At 40.2% G+C, this 21,907-nt stretch overlaps 1 protein-coding gene across 1 annotated transcript in view; it reads right to left on the bottom strand.

Annotated features, from left to right (window-relative positions):
- Positions 1 to 21,907, bottom strand: part of itfg1 (integrin alpha FG-GAP repeat containing 1) — a 450,065-nt gene that overhangs the window by 245,575 nt on the left and 182,583 nt on the right. Inside the window, exon 10 of the mRNA XM_028809647.2 lies at positions 17,461 to 17,630. Coding sequence (XP_028665480.1) covers positions 17,461 to 17,630 — 170 coding nt within the window. The remainder of the gene's footprint in view (positions 1 to 17,460; positions 17,631 to 21,907) is intronic.

The raw sequence follows: 21,907 nt of genomic DNA, 5'->3' as shown, positions 1-21,907 counted from the left end.
TAGACATAAAATAAAGATAATAAATTTAGAGTACATGAAAGGGAAAATAAGTACTCTCAGAAAGGGAGAGAAATAAGGACATAGGGTAGAAACAGTAGAATACCTAGGCATTGTATATAATGCCCGGCGTTTTTAGGCAATGTATGAAATATGAGAATTATTACACACTTTCCCTAAGCATTGTATATAATACCTAGGCATTCTATAGAATGACAAATGCTATTTAGGCAAAGTATGAAAAAAGGATCTGATAAGGCTATTATATAAATGACGTGCATTCCTCAAAAATACAAATGTTATTCTGAAAAAATAATGAGAGTGCCATTAAAAAAAATGTATTCAAAATACGTAAAGAAAAATGAAAGTTGTACAAAACAAAATTTATGCCTTTCTTATTAAGGGAAACAAAATTTTCATATAAAAAATAAATTAAAATTAACCTACTTGTTGCAAATGGTAGGCTTGAATGACATTTTGAATTACATTTCATTACATTTTTCACGCAAAGACATTTCACATTTTGGCACTTTGTTTTACACATACATTTGACGAATCCTTGGCCGCTTCCACTGGACTGAGCAATTGCAACTGACTGGAGAGGAATTTCATGGTCAGGAATATCTTCAATTCTAAGCAAGTTCTTAGGGCATAAAGTGAATTGTGATCTCGCATATACTTGTTTTAAAATTCCTTCAGAAGTTCCAAGTCGGTAGAAATCATCCTCTGTCACACTCATTACAACTGCCAATATATTGCGCAAATCACCTCGCCCCTTGTTGACGTCAGGAATAGAAACTCGCACAGTAGTTCCCAAAGAAGCAGTGGGAATTTTTTTTCCTAATTCATTTTCACTTTTTTGGCTTGTATTTCCAGATTGATTTTAGAATTTATTTTACCTTCAATAGCATTTTCAGTTTTGAAACAAAGGGTGCACAAAATATCCATTTCATCATCTTTACTTGCATGGCCACAGAAGGTATGAATTTTTTGATGACACTTTTTGCATGCAAGTGCATCACTCGTTTCCTTTAAACACACACAACAGGTATCAGAAACGTAAATCTCTTCGGTAAGCATGTCTTCATCATGTTGGTTTAATCCACTATCGACTATAATCTCATCCATGTTTTTAAAAACAGGCTCTTTTTCTTGCATAATCTGATTAGTTTCACCTTTTTCCATTGTTTGGACACTTTCTATTACTTTTTCTAGCTGCTCCTCTGTATTTATGTCTTTTAAAACATCTTCTGGTAGAAAAGACGTTGTAAGCCCTACTTTAGGTTTGCAGCCAAAAAGAGCTTCGTATGGTGTTCTTTTGATCCCAGAATGATAAGCTCTATTTTTCATAAACTGAACGAAACGCATTCCTTCACTCCAGCGGTCAGATTTGTTGTCCTGCATCCAAGTACAGAGCATATTTTCGATATCTTGATTAGCTCTTTCGACACTACCCATGCTTTGTGAATGGCAAGGCTTCCCATGGACGATCTTCAGTGCTGGCCAAAACTCCTTCAAGCTGGTCACCACATTATTGGCAAATTCCCTACCATTGTCAGACTGTAATATAGATGGTGCTCCAAGCAACGAGAATATGTCTACTAGGTTGTAAGCTACTTCTTCAGCTCTTTTTGACGTTAGAGACTTAAGAATCATAAATTTTGTGAGATGATCTTGGTACACCATAATAAATTTGTATTCTCTATCTGGCTGAGACTGAAAGTCAATAAGATCTACCTGACAACGGGAATTAAATTCGGAAAAAATCATAGGTTTCACAACAATGCCCTTTTTAATACTTTTCTGTTTTTTCTGGCAAGGTTCACAAAGGTGGATGTACAGTTCAATATCATGACGTGTAACGTTTTTGTATTTGGTTGAAAGTTCTTTCAACATTCTATCATGTCCTCCTTGTCCAATAGCCAAATGAGCTTCATGAAGTACGTGAAATAACTCTGAGTCCGTGACGTAATACTGTATAGTACTGACGCCTTCTTTAATAGGATAAATGAGTTTACTTTTGTTTTCTACAATCATCACATCATAGCGATTCAGCAACCAATAGTCCCTGGGTTCCTTCTTAGTAGTCATTTTGGCTTTTTGTACATCATTTATTAACTTCTGTTAAGTTGTTTTGGTTAAGAAAATACTTTTTTTTGCAGCATTAACTCGAATTTTGGACAGTTCATCGTCGAATCGTTGTTTCATGTCTATAGACCATGACCTTCTCCAACACTACAGCTTGCTCCTCCATTTTCATGGAGCACAGTAAAAAACTAATTTTTTGTTGAACAAATTTAAGTAAAATTGCGCATTTTGACACTCCCGAACAAACCGCAAAGTGCAACTGACAAATTCTAAGCCTGAGGCGCGTGTTAAAAGTCACGTGCCTTGCCACGTGATATTCGAAACGAATCGGAGATGTATTTCATACTTTGCCGGTTTCTCATTTGGCATTCTATAGAATGACTAGGAAATGTGTGAAATATGAATCGTTTCATACATTGCTGGCTAGTTTTAGGCATTATATACAATGCCTAGGCATTCTATAGAATGCCGGATTTCAAACTTTGCCGGTAACATATATAATTCACTAAACCGCCGCCAGAGCAAGCAAGACACCCATGAAAGCACGCAGAGCAAGCAAGACACCCATGAAAGCATGCAGGAAGAAGCCACGCCCAGCAACTCTAAGACTACTGGATACGGCGAAAACTCGCAGAGCCACGCCCACCAACTCGGACACAGCAACTCACAAAACACGACGTCATTGGATACGATGACAACTCGCCGAGCCACACCCACCAATTCGGACGCAGCAACTCACAACACAGGGCGTCATTCACGTTCGTCTCTGCTAGACTCCACATGCGACTCTGAGCCACGTTGACTTTTCATTATTCTTTTCGGTTATGACGCACGCACCACCATCGCAAACTGTTTTACACGCCATAGTCTTAGAGTTGGTGGGCGGGTCTCCGTGAGTTGCTCTTGCGAGCGGGCACATGACCAGGCGGTGTGTATGCTTTGAGAACGAGGGTGGACGCGGCAGGACCATGTAAGAAGAGGCATGTTTGTCGCAGATGTGAATCGCTGAATGAGCGTCACGGACAATTGTATGTTTCCCTCTCCAGAGTTACATCTTTTCATTCACCTACAGTTGTATCCTCAAACCTACTCCATTTGGACAACTGTGTCTTTCAGGAAGTGTTCACTCATCAATACATGATATAATGCAGGAAAGAACAATCAAAAGTGAAAGGCCTCTGACAAAGAAAAACAAGGGAGGGATAATTTGTAAGATGAAGGAAAGAAAACAAAATACTAAACTTGGTACTAGGCATAATGAAGTAATATTCACTCAAAAATCTGAAAAGAAGGAACTAAGTAGATGACATGAACATCAACTAATAAAAGAAGCATAGCAAAACAGAAGCAATTAAGGCTTATATAAAGGAAACTGACATGAAATTGAAAGAAAACTCCCAAATTGAAAGAGTCGTACCTAGTCACCCCAGAAAGAATGATAAAGCTAAAGTACTTTGCAAAGACACACACAAAACGAGGAATGAGCATGATATGCAGAAGTCAAGAGCAATGCTAAACAAACATGACAGAACTTGCAGATCACAGAATGATTAGGCTGAAGGTACTGCACCATGTCATAGTGGCAGATTACAAAGGTTCAAGAAAACAGTATATAAATATACACACACATACATACATACATACATACATACATACATACATACATACATACATACATACATACATATATATATATATATATATATATATATATATATATATATATATATATATACAGTGGTGTGAAAAACTATTTGCCCCCTTCCTGATTTCTTATTCTTTTGCATGTTTGTCACACAAAATGTTTCTGATCATCAAACACATTTAACCATTAGTCAAATATAACACAAGTAAACACAAAATGCAGTTTGTAAATGGTGGTTTTTATTATTTAGGGAGAAAAAAAAATCCAAACCTACATGGCCCTGTGTGAAAAAGTAATTGCCCCCTGAACCTAATAACTGGTTGGGCCACCCTTAGCAGCAATAACTGCAATCAAGCGTTTGCGATAACTTGCAATGAGTCTTTTACAGTGCTCTGGAGGAATTTTGGCCCATTCATCTTTGCAAAATTGTTGTAATTCAGCTTTATTTGAGGGTTTTCTAGCATGAACCGCCTTTTTAAGGTCATGCCATAGCATCTCAATTGGATTCAGGTCAGGACTTTGACTAGGCCACTCCAAAGTCTTCATTTTGTTTTTCTTCAGCCATTCAGAGGTGGATTTGCTGGTGTGTTTTGGGTCATTGTCCTGTTGCAGCACCCAAGATCGCTTCAGCTTGAGTTGACGAACAGATGGCCGGACATTCTCCTTCAGGATTTTTTGGTAGACAGTAGAATTCATGGTTCCATCTATCACAGCAAGCCTTCCAGGTCCTGAAGCAGCAAAACAACCCCAGACCATCACACTACCACCACATTTTACTGTTGGTATGATGTTCTTTTTCTGAAATGCTGTGTTCCTTTTACGCCAGATGTAACGGGACATTTGCCTTCCAAAAAGTTCAACTTTTGTCTCATCAGTCCACAAGGTATTTTCCCAAAAGTCTTGGCAATCATTGAGATGTTTCTTAGCAAAATTGAGACGAGCCCTAATGTTCTTTTTGCTTAACAGTGGTTTGTGTCTTGGACATCTGCCATGCAGGCCGTTTTTGCCCAGTCTCTTTCTTATGGTGGAGTCATGAACACTGACCTTAATTGAGGCAAGTGAGGCCTGCAGTTCTTTAGACGTTGTCCTGGGGTCTTTTGTGACCTCTCGGATGAGTCGTCTCTGCGCTCTTGGGGTAATTTTGGTCGGCTGGCCACTCCTGGGAAGGTTCACCACTGTTCCATGTTTTTGCCATTTGTGGATAATGGCTCTCACTGTGGTTCGCTGGAGTCCCAAAGCTTTAGAAATGGCTTTATAACCTTTACCAGACTGATAGATCTCAATTACTTCTGTTCTCATTTGTTCCTGAATTTCTTTGGATCTTGGCATGATGTCTATCTTTTGAGGTGCTTTTGGTCTACTTCTCTGTGTCAGGCAGCTCCTATTTCTTGATTGAAACAGGTGTGGCAGTAATCAGGCCTGGGGGTGGCTACGGAAATTGAACTCAGGTGTGATACACCACAGTTAGGTTATTTTTTAACAAGGGGTCAATTACTTTTTCACACAGGGCCATGTAGGTTTGGATTTTTTTTCTCCCTAAATAATAAAAACCATCATTTAAAAACTGCATTTTGTGTTTACTTGTGTTATATTTGACTAATGGTTAAATGTGTTTGATGATCAGAAACATTTTGTGTGACAAACATGCAAAAGAATAAGAAATCAGGAAGGGGGCAAATAGTTTTTCACACCACTGTATATATATATATATATATATATATATATATATATATATATATATATATATATATATATATATATATATATATATATATATATATATATATATATATATATATATATATATATATATATATATATATATATATATATATATATAGGGCGGCACGGTGGCGCAGTGGTAGCGCTGCTGCCTCGCAGTTAGGAGACCCGGGTTCACTTCCCGGGTCCACCCTGCGTGGAGTTTGCATGTTCTCCCCGTGTCTGCGTGGGTTTCCTCCGGGCGCTCCGGTTTCCTCCCACAGTCCAAAGACATGCAGGTTAGGTGGATTGGCGATTCTAAATTGGCCCTAGTGTGTGCTTGGTGTGTGGGTGTGTTTGTGTGTGTCCTGCGGTGGGTTGGCACCCTGCCCGGGATTGGTTCCCTGCCTTGTGCCCTGTGTTGGCTGGGATTGGCTCCAGCAGACCCCCGTGACCCTGTGTTCGGATTCAGCGGGTTGGAAAATGGATGGATGGATATATATATATATATATATATATATATACACTGTATAAGACAGGGAGAGTGCCAAACAGGTGAAGCTGAAGTTCTTACTTCTGTTCCCTTAATACAAAGTCCGCTAAGAATACTATTTAACAAAGGATACACTAATTCTGAGGAAAAACAAGAAGGCTTTTAATTGTTTCCAATGAGGTCAGCACACAAATCAAGGAAAGAGACATGGGTAGAAGGAAGCAGGGAAGCTGACAGGGAAATGCCATTGAGTGAAATGCTAGTTATGACCTATTTAAAAAATTTTTTGCAGAAAATCACAGCAAACTTCACTGTTTCTGCTCATGCAATATAAATACATTTACACTTCTAGCATTACTTTGATAAGACATTACCTGACAGAAAGGATCAGATTTTGCCTACTGACACATGTCACAAGGAAAATAAATTTGTTATGCTGTGAAGTAATTTCACATGAAATAATTCTAACAAGATGCCAGGAACCATTAGAGGCTTCGTTTTCTACAAAATGTGTAGGGTCTAGATCAGGGGCATTCAGTTATGGTCCTGGAGGTCCTCAGTGGCTGCAAGTTTTCCCCATTAACCAGTTTAACAATTAGAACCTGTTTGTTTACTAATAAATCAATACATTTTTGAGGATTAATTTTAGTTAACCTGATTGTTACAATTCAGAAACCGTCATTGCCTATTTTAAACTGTTGCATTTTGGGTTTAATTGCTGCATGTTTTCTTAACCACCCATCAGTTAATAATGAAAATAATAATTGCTAGAACTTTAGGCAAAATGTGCCATGAGGAAACACAACCATGACTTTTAGTAGTCATTTTACTGATTTTATCACTTTTCCACACTTCCAAATACTTTGCTATTCTTTGATATATTGTTTGAAATCAAAACAAAGATTTTAAGCTGCATTGAACATAGTAATCAGATCAAATAAAAGAGCCTGTGGTTCAATGCACTTGCCACACCATCTTGTAGAAACCCAGTATAATGCAGTAAGTGTTTAAAAATAATGACAAAGGCAATATTATCTTGACTACAATCTCTTGTTTTCAGCCTGTTGACATGGTCTGAAATCAATAAATGATGAAGACTTCCCCTCTCCTTGCTGATGCTGTTCCAAGGAAAATATAGGTACGACAGTGAAAAAGCAACATAATTAGTGACTCTACATGATCATTGGGATGGACTGGCATTCAATCTTATTGTACCTGCCTATCAAGTGCTACTATAAAAGGCCACAAATTGTTGTGATCCTATAATGGAAAAATGGAAGAAGAGACTTTAACAGCTTTGTGTAGAGGATGCCCCTCCTCGAACCGCCACATTATCGTGGTGGAGGGGTTTGCGTGTCCCAATGATCCTAGGAGCTCTGTTGTCTGGGGCTTTATGCCCCTGGTAGGGCCACCCAAGGCAAACTGGTCCTAGGTGAGGGATGAGAGAAAGAGAGGTTCAACAAAACCTCCTATGAAGAAGAAAAAATTTGGACAGTGTTTTCCCTCGCCTGAAGGCGGGTCACCAGGGCCCCCCTCTGGAGCCAGGCCTGGAGGTGGGGCTCGATGGCATACGTCTGGTGGCCGGGTCTGTACCCATGGGGCTCGGCTGGGCACAGCCCGAAGAGGCAACGTGGGTCTCCCTTCCCATGGGCTCACCACCTATGGGAGGGGCCAAGGAGGTCGGGTGCAGTGTGAGTTGGGTGGTGGCCGAAGGCGGGGACCTTGGTGGTCCGATCCTCGGCGGTCCGATCCTCGGCTACAGAAGCTGGCTTTTGGGACGTGAAATGTCACCTCTCTGAAGGGTAAGGAGCCTGAGTTAGTGCGCGAGGTCGAGAGGTTCCGGCTAGATATAGTCGGGCTCACCTCGACCCACAGCTTGGACTATGGAACCAATCCCCTTGAGAGGGGCTGGACTCTCTACCACTCTAGAGTTGCCCCGGTGAGAGGCGCCGAGCGGGTGTGGGCATACTTATTGCCCCCCAACTTGGAGCCTGTTCATTGGGGTTTACCCCAGTGGATGAGAGGGTAGCCTCCCTCCGCCTTCTGGTGGGGGAACGGGTCCTAACTGTTGTTTGTGCGTATGCACCGAACAGCAGTTCTGAGTACGCACCCTTTTTTTGGAGTCCCTGGAGGAGATGCTAGAAGGCATACCTTATGGGGACTCCCTTGTACTGCTGGGAGACTTCAATGCTCACGTGGGCAATGACAGTGAGACCTGGAAGGGCGTGATTGGGAGGAATGCCCCCCCCCCCCCCCCCCCAAATCTGAACCCGAGCGGTGTTTTGTTATTGGACTTCTGTGCTAGTCACGGATTGTCCATAACGAACACCATATTCAAGCATAGGGGTGTTCATATGTGCACTTGGCACCAGGACACCCTAGGCCTCAGTTCGATGATCGACTTTGTGGTCGTGTTGTCGGATTTGCGGCCACATGTCTTGGACACTCGGGTGAAGAAAGGGGCGGAGCTGTCAACTGATCACCACCTGGTGGAGAGATGGCTTCGATGGTGGGGGAGGATGCCGGTCAAGCCTGGTAGGCCCAAACGTGTTGTGAGGGTCTGCTGGGAATGTCTGGCAGAGTCCCCTGTCAGAAGTAGCTTCAACTCCCACCTTCAACAGAACTTAGTCTACGTCCCGAGGGAGGTGGGGAACATTGAGTCCGAATGGGCCATGTTCCGTGCCTCTATTGTTGAGGCGGCTGACCGGAGCTGTGGCCATAAGGTGGTTGGTGCCTGTCGTGGCAGCAATCCCCAAACCCGTTGGCGAACACTGGCAGTGAGGGATGCCGTCAAGCTGAGGAAGGAGTCCTACAGGACCCTTTTGTCCTGTGGGACTCTGGAGGCAGCTAATAGGTACCGGCAGGCGAAGCGGAATGCGGCCTCGGTGGTTGCTGAGGCTAAAACACTGGAGTGGAAGGAGTTTGGGGAGGCCATGGAGAGCAACTTTTGGAAGACTTCGAGGAGATTCTGGTCCACCATCCGGTGTCTCAGGAGGGGGAAGCAGTGCAGTGTCAACACTGTATATGGTGGGGATGGTGCGCTGCTGAACTCGACTCGGGACATTATGGGTTGGTGGGGGGAGTACTTCGAAGACCTCCTCAATCCCACTAACATGCCTTCCAATGAGGAACTAGAGCCTGGGGACTTGGAGGTGGGCTCCCCCATCTCTGGGACTGAGGTCACCGAGGTGGTCAAAAAACTCCTTGGTGGCAGGGCCCCGGGGGTGGATGAGATACGCCTGGAGTTCCTCAAGGTTCTGGATGTTGTAGGACTGTCTTGGTTGACACAACTCTGCAACATCGCATGGACATCGGGGACAGTGCCTCTGGATTGGCAGACAGGGTTGGTGGTCCCCCTCTTTAAGAAGGGGGACCCGGAGGGTGTGTTCCAAGTACAGAGGGATCACACTCCTCAGCCTCCCTGGAAAAGTCTATTCGGGGGTCCTGGAGAGGAGGGTCCGCCGGATAGTCGAACCTCGGATTCAGGAGGAACAGTGTGGTTTTCATCCTGGTCGCGGAACAGTGGACCAGCTCTGCACCCTTAGCAGGGTCCTGGAGGGTGCATGGGAGTTTGCCCAACCAGTCTACATGTGTTTTGTGGACTTGGAAAAGGCGTTCGACCGTGTCCCTCGGGGAATCCTGTGGGGGGTACTCCGAGAGTATGGGGTACCGGCCCCCTTGATAAGGGCTGTTCAGTCCCTCTACAACCAGTGTCAGAGCTTGGTCCGCATTGCCGGCAGTAAGTCGAACCCGTTTCCAGTGAGAGTTGGACTCCGCCAGGGCTGCCCTTTGTCACCGATTCTGTTCATAACTTTTATGGACAGAATTTCTAGGCGCAGTCAGGGCATTGAGGGGGTCCAGTTTGGTCGACTCAGGATTGGGTCACTGCTTTTTGCAGATGATGTTGTCCTGTTTGCTTCATCAGGCCATGACCTTCAGCTCTCTCTGGATCAGTTCGCAGCTGAGTGTGAAGCGGCTGGGATGGGAATCAGCACCTCCAAATCCGAGACCATGGTCCTCAGCCGGAAAAGGGTGCCCTCTCAGGGTTGGGGGCGAGATCCTGCCCCAATTGGAGGAGTTCAAGTATCACGGGGTCTTGTTCACAAGGGTCGGAAGAATGAAGCGTGAGATCGACAGGCGGATTGGTGCGGCGTCCACAGTGATGCGGGCTCTGCATCGGTCTGTCATGGTGAAAAAGGAGCTGAGCTGTAAGGCAAAGCTCTCAGTTTACCAGTCGATCTACGTTCCTACCCTCACCTATGGTCATGAGCTATGGGTAGTGACCGAAAGAACGAGATCACGAATACAAACGGCTGAAATGAGTTTCCTCCACAGGGTGTCTGGGCTCTCCCTTAAAGATAGGGTGAGAAGCTCAGTCATCTGGAAGGGGCTCAGAGTAGCGCCGCTGCTCCACCGCATCGAGAGGAGTCAGATGAGGTGGCTCGGGCATCTAATCAGGATGCCTCCTGGATGCCTCCCTGGTGAGGTGTTCCAGGCACGTCCAGGGAGGAGGCCCCAGGGAAGACCACTGGAGGGACTATGTCTCCCAGCTGACTTGGGAATGCCTCGGGATTCCCCAGGAAGTGCTAGAAGAAGTGGCCGGGGAGAGGGAAGTCTGGGCCTCTCTGCTCAAGCTGCTGCCCCCGTGACCCAATCTCGGATAAGTGGAAGAGGATGGATGGATAGATGGATGGATGGATGGATGGATGTGTAGAGGATGAGGGTGCACGCTTTCTTTCCTATTTACACACAAAAATGGAAATCCAACCTATCACTGTGTTTGCCATTTAACCATGAAGGTTAAAGTCAAAAGTTTCAATAAATCTTTGGTTACTTATATTTTTTCAATTATCAAATATTAAAAGAAAGACACAATTTATCAGGTTCTCTAGTGATATTGATTTCTTGGGCAATCTGCACACCAAATGGGTTTATTTTAACAAATCTGTATATAATGCTTGGCTTCTGTGTACTTGAAACTGACAAAAATGCAGTGCTAAAGCCAACTTACAAAACTGAGACGTGAAGCAAATGCATACATGTCAGTCTGTGTGCACAACTGCTTGTGGACTTCTAATTACTAAATAATGTCTTACATTGGTTAGACAAGGGACTTAAATGCAATTACTAATAGTCAGTGGAGTCAAATCAAAAGGCAAAAATGAGAACACAATACATAAAGTGTAAACACAAAAAAATACACACATAAGAAATAGATGTTTGTTCCTTAAGCACGCAAAAGATGAGTACATGCATGATTAAAGTTGTGAGGGAAACTACAAGTCAGCAACATGGCTGATTAAGCATTGGGGTTAAGAAGAGATTAGTTTTCTTTATTAGGTGATGCTGATGAATAGTTTACAACAAGACATCAGGCATAAGACACATACTTAAAGTCAGAAAAATACATTCCTTTTTTTTTTCTTTTCCCATCATTTTAAAGAAGAAGATCATGCCTGCACTGAGATCACAAGCATTACATCAGTGACAAAAAAAAAAGAAAAAATTGACAATGAGCTGCCAGCACTTGTAGCCATCATTGATTGTTTAGCTCTGGTAGTGCATTTTCACTGACTTGTGAGACTCAAAGTGCATGCAAGCACAGCTGTCTGATAATACACTGTACTTAATGCAGTTTTTTTTAACAATTAACAAATTTAAATCTTAATGAGAAAATTATTATGTCTCACATATGTTTATGAAATGTTGCACTTATGTCTTCCTAAAGTAAATAAAAGAAGAAAGAAACATGATAGGTAGAAAATGGTGACTATGGGAAAAATCTAATTAGGCAACATAAATAATACATAATTATACTGTGAAACACCACAACATGTGATGTAAAACACCACAACAGGAAAACCGTGGTATTCTTTATTTCTTATATTTTATTTAAAAAAGAGTTTTAATATGATCAATGACAATTAATACCACAAGAATGAAACTATATGGAAAATCTTGAAATGTCCCAGTTAAAGAGCAGAGCAAGGTAATAATGGGCCAGTGTGTATCAAACAATGAACCTTGTGCCTGCGTCAATAAAAAATACAATCAAAACTGTAGCTTAGGAAGAAAATGACTGAAGTATAATGGTCATTTCACCATTTCAAAGAGCTGTACTTCCGCTCTGTGTATGGCAAAGTAGCAATTAAAGCAGACAGACTCTGTGCTGCGATGAATGAAACCCGCTGATTGGATAAGCCAAGACACACGATGCTGTTACTGTATGTTGCAACAGATGGTGGGTAACTGGACCACAGTTTAAGAGGATAGGGCCACCAGCACATCACTGGCATTATGGTGGATTAGTGCCTTTGAGAAGAGTAAGAATAGAGATGGCTCCAGTAATGGAAATCAGGGCCTTTTCATTACTGTAAGACACTGCACAGAGAGATTAAACTTGGAAGTAAATTACTGATTTATGGTAAATTCCTCTTAAAACAAAGGATCTGATTATTCAGATTCATTACAGCTGTTCAGCCTACTGGGTATAAAATGTACAAAGCACAATTAAACTTTATGTAGTTTTACTGTAAAATATAATGCATTGTCACTAGTGGCACTCTAGAATGTATTAAGATTAATGCTCATTAAGTGATTTTTAGTTAACCTTTGTTTAAGTTATCTAGAAATTAGGAACATTGTAGAATTAAACACACAATCTACCTTAATAAAAGATAACTGTCTGTGTGTCCGTCCAGTTGCTATGTCTCTGTCACTCTAAAAGATGGTGCATCACAAACATTTTTAGTAAGGAAATTCATTGCACTTGTCATTCCAATAGATGGTGCATCACAAACATTAAGACTGCTTTTACAAATCCCACACCAAATGGCACTAAACAGAGACATATGAATTGCATGGTCTTCTACAAACATTAACACCGAGGTCTACATTAATTACTTAGATTTTATCTCATATTAGAGTTATAGAACAGCTAATGTATTACATTTACGTGAGATAGGGATTAAGATTAAAGTAGCTTTTCATCAAAAAGATGGAGTAATGGTTAACTAGACATTTTCTATACCAAAACTGTGCGACAAGCCCATTAAAAAGTTTGCATACATGATTCCCCAGGGCCTGTCCAAATGCAATTCTCACTTTAAACAACCAGAGGACAGAGTGCTGACCAAAAGCAAGATTTAAATACATGACGGTGACTCAGAGAGGATCAATATGATCTGGTACTGTACATTAATCTATTTGTCCAGTAATTCCCTGAACCCACTTTCCCAAAACATGGTCACTGGCATATTTTTAATTTGTATATGTAAAGATACAAACTGTGTAGAAGCATAGATAAAAATGGACAATTCTGAGTGCTGCTCATATCCTCTAGAGATTAATGCTGAATTAATGCCTTGAAAAGAAAATGTAATTTACCAAAATAGAATCTAGTTTACCAAAGGTGTTTAAACCTTAAAAGCTATTTGATATATTAGGCATCAATGATGTGTCCTAATATTGTTAATATAAAAATGTGAAATATCTTTGCTATGCAATATAATTGGTTGTAATAACATGTCTAGTCTAAGATAATGGTATTTGATTACATTGTCACTAATCTGGCGGACAGGCACTGTGTTGTATTTGGTTAGCAACTCTTTTTATTGTTCATGATACTATCAGATTATATTGGTGGCACACACTATTTTAAATTGCAAGAATACAATAGTTTGTGTTAGAAGTACAACACAAAATATTATGCTGATGAAACTTTAGTGTGTAGTGTGCTATTTACCGGCACTCCAACTATGCTACACGTAGTAACAAATGAGGTGTACACAGTAGCTGCTATCAGTAAGAATACTGAACTCCAATAACAGTAAATGTGTTCATGTTGCACTTTCATATGTACCTAACAAAAACTAATATCTATGCTCATGTTAATTCTAGATTACAGACTAATTACTGTCACGTGTATGGTGTACACTGAAATTCTTACTTGCACGCAATAATCAACATGCAACATGTCGCCACTCACTGATGCCAGGAGGTTTAGAGCCCATCAGTGTAATTAAGTTACAACAAAGTTTATTTTAAAAGACAGGGCTCGGTTCTTTGGTGAACATTTGTTTGTAATCTGCCTTTAAAAAGTATCCATCCATGTCCCTATGTTCTTGTTGCATAATTTATTTTAAAGTAACAATTGGAATCTACTCTACTAATTCTTTTCATAATTTTAAACACTTCAGTTATATCCCCTCTTAAACTTTGTTTGCTTAAAACTTCAGTCTCTCCTCATTACTCATACCTCTTTTTCCCCAAACTTAGCCTAGTCACTCTTTTCTGGACTTTCTCTAGTTTTATTTTTTTTATACAACATGGAAACCAAAAGTATACACAGTGCTCCAGGTGAAACCTCACTGGTGCATTATAAAGTTTAATACTAAGCCTCCCTTGACTTATACACCTTGTCATCAGCATTCTTGATCACTTCTGTACACTGTCTTGATGTAGATACTGTAGTAATGACTCCACTAAGATTCCTAGGTCCTTCTCATAAGATGTACTTTCAAGTTTCAGACCTACCATTGTGTCTTCAATCTAACATTTCTTCTTCTTATGTGTGATAACTTACATTTATGTACAATAAATTTTATCTGCCGCAAATCTGCCCAAGCTTCTAAGCTGTCCATGTCCCCCTGTAATAATTTAGCTGATTCTACATTATGTGCCCTTCCACCTAGTTTAGTATCATCTGCAAACTATGCTTAACCAACTTACTGATTATATTCTTACACTTATATTGGACACTGCTCTTTTGTGCCTTGCATTTTACCATTTTGTAAAATTTTTAAATGCATTTAATGTGAACAGGTTACATATGATAAACTCCACACCTCCTCTATTTAAGATTATAAATCCTCCTCAAGATACTGTATGTAAGACAGAAAAGTAGATGAGATATAAAAGCATACCTAAAGGAGAACCTGCTAGAATAAAATAAGAGCCTGGACTAAACCATTTGAGGGCCATGCTTCAAAAGCAGTGAAACTGAGTAGCCATACAGTAGTGGACTTTACAGTTACAACAGTCAGAGACACTGGTCCAGTATTACATCAGTTATTTAAACTATGTTAATAAAAATGCCCAAAATGTAGTGAGAAGGCAGTCATTTTAAAAATTGAGATATACTGTATATTTTGTTAGGGATTTGATTAACTCTATACTCTTGAGTAATTCCTAAATTTCTGTGTTAAAATTATTTTAACTGAAAGAAGGATAATTAATCATGTAAAAAGAGAGGAGAGGAGTTGCTAGATTTTATTAATGACTTCTTTAAGAAACAGGCAGGCAAAGCAACATGAAGGACAGCAGATCCTGGGTATCCACTGAGCATTACCAGATTTTAAAGTCTAGTGCTTTATTATTTAAACCATATACTTTAGAGTATAGCTATAAAAATACACCATGTTACAGTTAAAAAAAACTGTAATCTCTAAACAATTCTTCCAGTAATGTAATAAAGAAGAATGTTATTAATTGGATAAAGATGTCATTTTGTTGTATTACTGTATCAGAACGAATGGCCATAAATTATTTTACCAAGGATATTCAATTATGTATTTGTTAAAACTAAAAGGTGTTTTCTTGTCTTGTATTTTTGACTGTTACACTGGTGTATAAATTCCACAAGTTCCTGTTCAGGCCTTACATTTGTTTAACTTATCAAATCTGTGCTTCAATTTTTTTATAATAAAAGTGAAAAAACTGCTGCAACCGGGTGCTTCCCAACAATCTTGCAATACTGTACAGTTTGTTTTGTTTTGTTTGTATTGGCTTTTCATTTATCTGTCAAGGCTGCTTTAATAACAACATTTTTGAAGCATTTTTTTTAAAAAGTACCAAATGGTAAATGCGATATCAAGTTGGTTGTTAACTCTGAGCAAATCAGTTTATCTGGCTCTTTGATGGCTTGCCAGACAGTAACTGAGTAAACTGGATGCATCTAAGACTCCATTATATTCTTTCAACACTTAGTTTTTAATTTTTCCATTGAATTTAAGTGTTATAAAACATAGTGTGTGAAGCAGTTTGGCCCAAGTTATGCTGGCATCACTATGAAAGGATAGCACTGCACAACAAAGTTTTTGCTTCTTGAAGACTGGTGTTTTTTGTAGATTTTTGGGTGCTGATCACGAATATCACATCAAAATTTACCCATTACGTACTGTTTCAGAGAAATCTTCAGTTTTGTCATTATTTTTTCTTATATTTGTATCCAAACATTTTTGCTCCCGTAAGTGACTTATCAACAATAGTTTGTGCAGCCTGGGCATGTCCAGGCATGGAATCTGGCCAGCTTGGAAGCTGTTCTGTGGAAGTTGACATCCTAGGCATGCCTGGGCAGGTCTGAACGAGCTTGACGCTGTCTCAGCATGCTATAAACGTGGCTTGCATACACTGATCCTGCTCATTTGGTTGATATAGTCAGTGTGTATGTATAGTATCAGTATAATAAAGTATAGTATCTGTAGCAATATAACAGTAAGTAAGCTTGATGCTATAGAAGTTTTGGTGTCAGGTGATATGTCTTGTCAATGTCGTAACAGCCACGATACATTCTGCTATATCTGTGGTAAATATACACTTGCGCCTCAGAGACGTTGGATGACTGCTCTTGTGATGAAAGCTTATCATCTGTATTTCGGCTGCAAAATTTGCTGTGCGACATGTGCTGTCAGTCTGAGAGCCTGGCTCAGAGGCACTCGAAAGACGATGCCATTTGCTGTTCTGATGATATGGCGAGAACAGAAAGACCATATGACAAACTGTTACTTCTGTTTGACTAATGTGTCTGGTTTCTCTGCCAAAAACAAGAAGTCAATTGAATATCTTAATCTGCCTTCAGCAATGATACCCGTGCCACATGACGACAGTCTTCCAATTCTGAAACCTCCAGAGGATTGGACCTCAGATGAACCAGATGAAGAAACTGCAATGCAGGATACTGACCGTGACATTGACCCGGATTTTGAACCGTGCTCATCAGGCAATCCACATCTGATAACACAGTCCGAATTGAACAATTTGGTCAGAGATTTGGGTCTGTCAAAAGCAAAAGCCAAGCTGCTGGGTTCGAGACTTTAGGAATGGTGTTTGCTACGGGACATTGCTAAGATGGAGAAATGATACCAGGGCAACTAGAATCCGTCAATGCTTGCTGACTACTGTTGGACACTGCAACGTGATGCACCAGACACTGAATACAAAAGAAAATCAGCAGCAAAACACTTTTAATTCTGTTGAATTTAACAGCTTATGCGAAACATAAACGTGACTAAATACGTTATTGTCAGTAAACATATAAATGTCTATTTCTCAGAGTTCCTACGTGATGCAGTAAAAACCAAAACTATATTTGTGCATACCCAGCAAAAACTTTTCAGGAAGCAACACTTTTCAAAAAAATTGTTGTGCAGTGTAGTTCAAGTCAAGTACCTTTATTGTCATACCACCCATGCGCCGCATTGCAGCATACGTTTTGATCTTAGATATTAAAGTTAAAAAAAATAAATGACAAACTCACCTCCCAGATAGGTTTTTCAGGATTACCAGAGCATCTGGAAAGCCATCCAGATTATAGTCTCCAATATGCAGTGTAATTGGAAGCAGAGGTAAGAAATCTGAAGCAGGAGTTATGGGTACAAAACCCCACAGTGTGTCTTTGGAATTGAAATTAGTCAAAATTGGAATCCACTGGAAACAAACAAAAACAAAATACCATTACAATAAAGAAATACACTTCCTAGCCCTTTAAGAAGAGCACAGTTACAACACAAATAGAAATCTTAACATGCAGTGCAACATAAAATATGCTATTACTAATTATAAAACTGGCCAGACATTTGTGGCAATATTTTTTCTAACCAGTGTGCCCCACTGCTCGTACACAAAAATTAAAATATGTCTACTTCATTGCTATCGGTGCATTTTCAAACGTGAAAATGTGGGTCCTGTTGTATCTCACCCAATTATATGTAGCACACTTTATGTATCTCTGTCTCTGCCTGCAAGTGCATTTCTATGCTTCTTACATTTCCATATGTATCCATAAATTTCCGTGCATCTTGCACATCTGTTTGAAGATGAATCTACATTGACAGGTTTGTCAGCTGAATGCACAATACCATTTTACAACTAAGACATAATAACCGAGGGTAAGGAAAAACAATTTAAAGTGAAGAATATTTCATGTACACAATATTACAAAGTTCATATTAATGCTTAAACTTCTCATTAGTTGGGTTTTATGATGAGGCATATGCTTTATGCAGATAATATATTGTTCGCATATATACTGAAATTTACAGTTCTCCTAGTTAAGAAAAGCTTAAGCTTATTCTTTTGAATTACACAGATTCATAACACCAGATTACATTTACTAAATATAGTTAAAACAGTCTATTTCTTTTGTATATTGACCGAGTTAGTAATTTTTCTTGCCTTGAGACCAATGAACTATACTAAAAATATAGCAGCAGTGTTACTAAATAGTATAGAATTGGTCAATACAAATAGGGAAATAAATAATACAGTTAAGAGAAAATTACTTGGTGTCATGATTATTAGTAATCACATACCATCAGTATCAGGCCTTTTAGATTAGATGGGGAAGGGTGGACAGATGGATGGCTACACTGATCTCTGTAGGGAAATTCACACAAAGCAACACAGGATATAAATTTCTCAAAGGCATACTGCATAACATTAAGAACGAGGTGCAACCCAATACACATTTGTAAGGCCTAGAACAATACACAAAACACACCTAGTTACACATAATAAAAAAAGAAGAAAAACATGATACAGCCCATTTTCTACAGCAGGTCTGTGTTACCCACTTATTCCAGTCTGCTGTTCCTATCGGCCCCAGATACTTATCACCTTCACCATTATTATGGCTAACCTTGGGCTATCATGTATGGTGAAAATCCACCACTAACCACATTGTCTTGGTAATGCTAGTTGCAGATGATTCTCCATGTACCAAAATGAGATACTATGATACAATATATATTTTACAAAGATCAGCATGCATACCATATATTGTTTTATAATTATTTTATTTTTTTCACCTCCATTCTTTAAATGCTCACTCCATCTCCATTTAAAATTGCTGAATGTCAAAAAAATGTTTTGCTTTTTGTTTTTTCCTTCTTTGAAAGATATGGATGCACTGTTACTCAATATGTATGCATTCTCAAGTTGTGGATCAATACTTGATTATGTTTTTGCTTGGTCTCGTCCGTTACGGGAGATGGATGTCTGAAGCGGAACTTCTTTAGCACCAGTGTTGTTTTTTCTCTTTTTTAAAATCATCCTGAGGTATCCTGTATTTACTTATCCCGAGGAGGTTCAATTACAGTATATGAAAGCATATATAACAATAACCGGCAGGAGAAGGGTTCAGAAAGAAACGGAAAAGACAGCTAAAGCTTCATCCAAGCCTAGACAGGCATCAAGTCCAAGCTCAAGGTACGGCCTTTCAGAGGCTGACCTGGAACAGATTGGCGAAAGTACAGATTTTCTGAGACCTGAAACTCCCACATCATCTCCAGTCAAAAGTGAAACTGGGCGCGACTGTACAAGCGAATCGGGCCAGGATAGTTTGTCGATTCTAGAAGATTCATTGAAACTGAAAATGGCCTTACCTTCCATGTTGTCAACCACTTCTCGTGAGCCGGAAACATCGACTTCAACTGGGCTTGCCATTTCATTAGTGGAGCGTGGAAAACACCAAAACTATCTGTCCGAGCTGAAGGTAATGACCGTCGCAATGGCCACGGCTCAAGACATAAAGGAGCTCAAGAATGATTTTCAAGAAAGATATAAAGTAAGAAATAAATGATATAAAGAAAGAATAAAGAAAAGAAATAAAGGACATACACAAGACAAATGAGAAGCTACTTCAGGATATTAAAGACCAAGAAAAACATTTTAATAATCACTTTGAGGCAACCTTGAAAGGTATGCTAGAAAAAATTGAGGAACAAATGATGGAAAATGCATCTAAGTTTGAGAATAAACTTGGAGCACTTGGCACTCAGTTGGAAGACGTTAAACAACCTTTCACAACTCGTATTGAAACAGCTGAGCAACTGGCATCTACCGCTGACGGAAAAGCAACGGCTGCAAATTCCGAATGCAAAGCACTCGGAGGCAAACTAGCTGCACTGGAAGATAGATGTAGAAAGAAAAATATTACAATTGAAGATCTCCCTGAGAATCGTGAAAATCTAATTTCCAAAAATCCAAATTCGTAGCTGAACTATTCTCTAAAATAATTGGAGAGGACTTCAAATCAGACACCGAGATTGCAGCAGCTTACCGCATACGGGGATCAAATACCTCTAAACCTAGGACTACCATCGTGCTTTTTGAAAAATTACAATTTAAATTACATACAATGTTACTCCTCAGACAGAAACATGAGATTATATTTGAAAATAACCACATTTGTATTTTCTCTGATTTTTTTTTTTTTGATAAACATGCCTCATTTTACAGCATTAAACAGCACTTACGGAAAGCCGAGATCAGATACAGCCTCTTGTATTCTGCCAAACTGAAAGTGGACATTCAAGGCAAGCTCTACATTTTTACTTATACGGAGGAAGCAAAAAAAAGAGCTAAAAAAAAAAAAAAACTGATCCCGACACGTTTTTTAAATACGATCGTGGGTCGCATTCTGTCCTGGCATGGCAAAGAATATCTTACCGGCTGGTGGATCCGCTTGCAATGATACTTGTACCATAATTATACATCCTATTTACTTATTGACCACTTTTTGCTTATGTTTTAATTACAATTATATGTGTATATGTATGTATAGTGTTGTGTACAGCTGGCGTGCCTCCATGCTGAGAGGACCGGAGAAGCAAGCGTGGCCAGAGCTTTACCTCCCCTGGGATGCTAGATGGCAACCCCCCTGAGTTGCAGCGGTGCCTCAGACCACCGGCAAGGATTCATGGGAGTTGGAGTTTGGTGCAGCCCTGTTGGGATCCAGAGGTTCTGCCAGGGAGTGCTGCAGCAGGAGCTGCTGAGTCTTTATGGGCAGTTCTTCTGCCACACCCAGAAGAGCTGCTGGAAACAAGTAATCCAGCACCTGGAGCACTTCCAGGAGCCTTATGAAAGGAGCCAGCAGCCACTACTAGAATTGGGAGGAGGAAAACAAAGCTTGACTAGAGGAGTGGTGAAGGAAAAGAGTGAAGGAAGAGAATATTGTGTTTGTGCTGGGACTGTGTTATACTTGTGGGGAACAGGGAAGCTGTTTCCCACAAGGGAAAAAGAAAATAAAGATCAGTGTGTGCCTTGAACTTGTGTCCCACACATTGTCTTTGTCGGGTCCACAATACAGTGGTGTGAAAAACTATTTGCCCCCTTCCTGATTTCTTATTCTTTTGCATGTTTGTCACACAAAATGTTTCTGATCATCAAACACATTTAACCATTAGTCAAATATAACACAAGTAAACACAAAATGCAGTTTTTAAATGATGGTTTTTATTATTTAGGGAGAAAAAAAATCCAAACCTACATGGCCCTGTGTGAAAAAGTAATTGCCCCCTTGTTAAAAAAATAACCTAACTGTGGTGTATCACACCTGAGTTCAATTTCCGTAGCCACCCCCAGGCCTGATTACTGCCACACCTGTTTCAACCAAGAAATCACTTAAATAGGAGCTGCCTGACACAGAGAAGTAGACCAAAAGCACCTCAAAAGCTAGACATCATGCCAAGATACAAAGAAATTCAGGAACAAATGAGAACAGAAGTAATTGAGATATGTCAGTCTGGTAAAGGTTATAAAGCCATTTCTAAAGCTTTGGGACTCCAGCGAACCACAGTGAGAGCCATTATCCACAAATGGCAAAAACATGGAACAGTGGTGAACCTTCCCAGGAGTGGCCGGCCGACCAAAATTACCCCAAGAGCGCAGAGACGACTCATCCGAGAGGTCACAAAAGACCCCAG

The sequence above is a fragment of the Erpetoichthys calabaricus genome, chromosome 9 (genome assembly GCF_900747795.2).
Source record: "Erpetoichthys calabaricus chromosome 9, fErpCal1.3, whole genome shotgun sequence".
In the NCBI taxonomy this organism is placed as follows: domain Eukaryota; kingdom Metazoa; phylum Chordata; class Cladistia; order Polypteriformes; family Polypteridae; genus Erpetoichthys; species Erpetoichthys calabaricus.
Note: the sequence above shows the minus strand (reverse complement) of the source record. Positions and strands in the feature narration are given on the sequence as shown.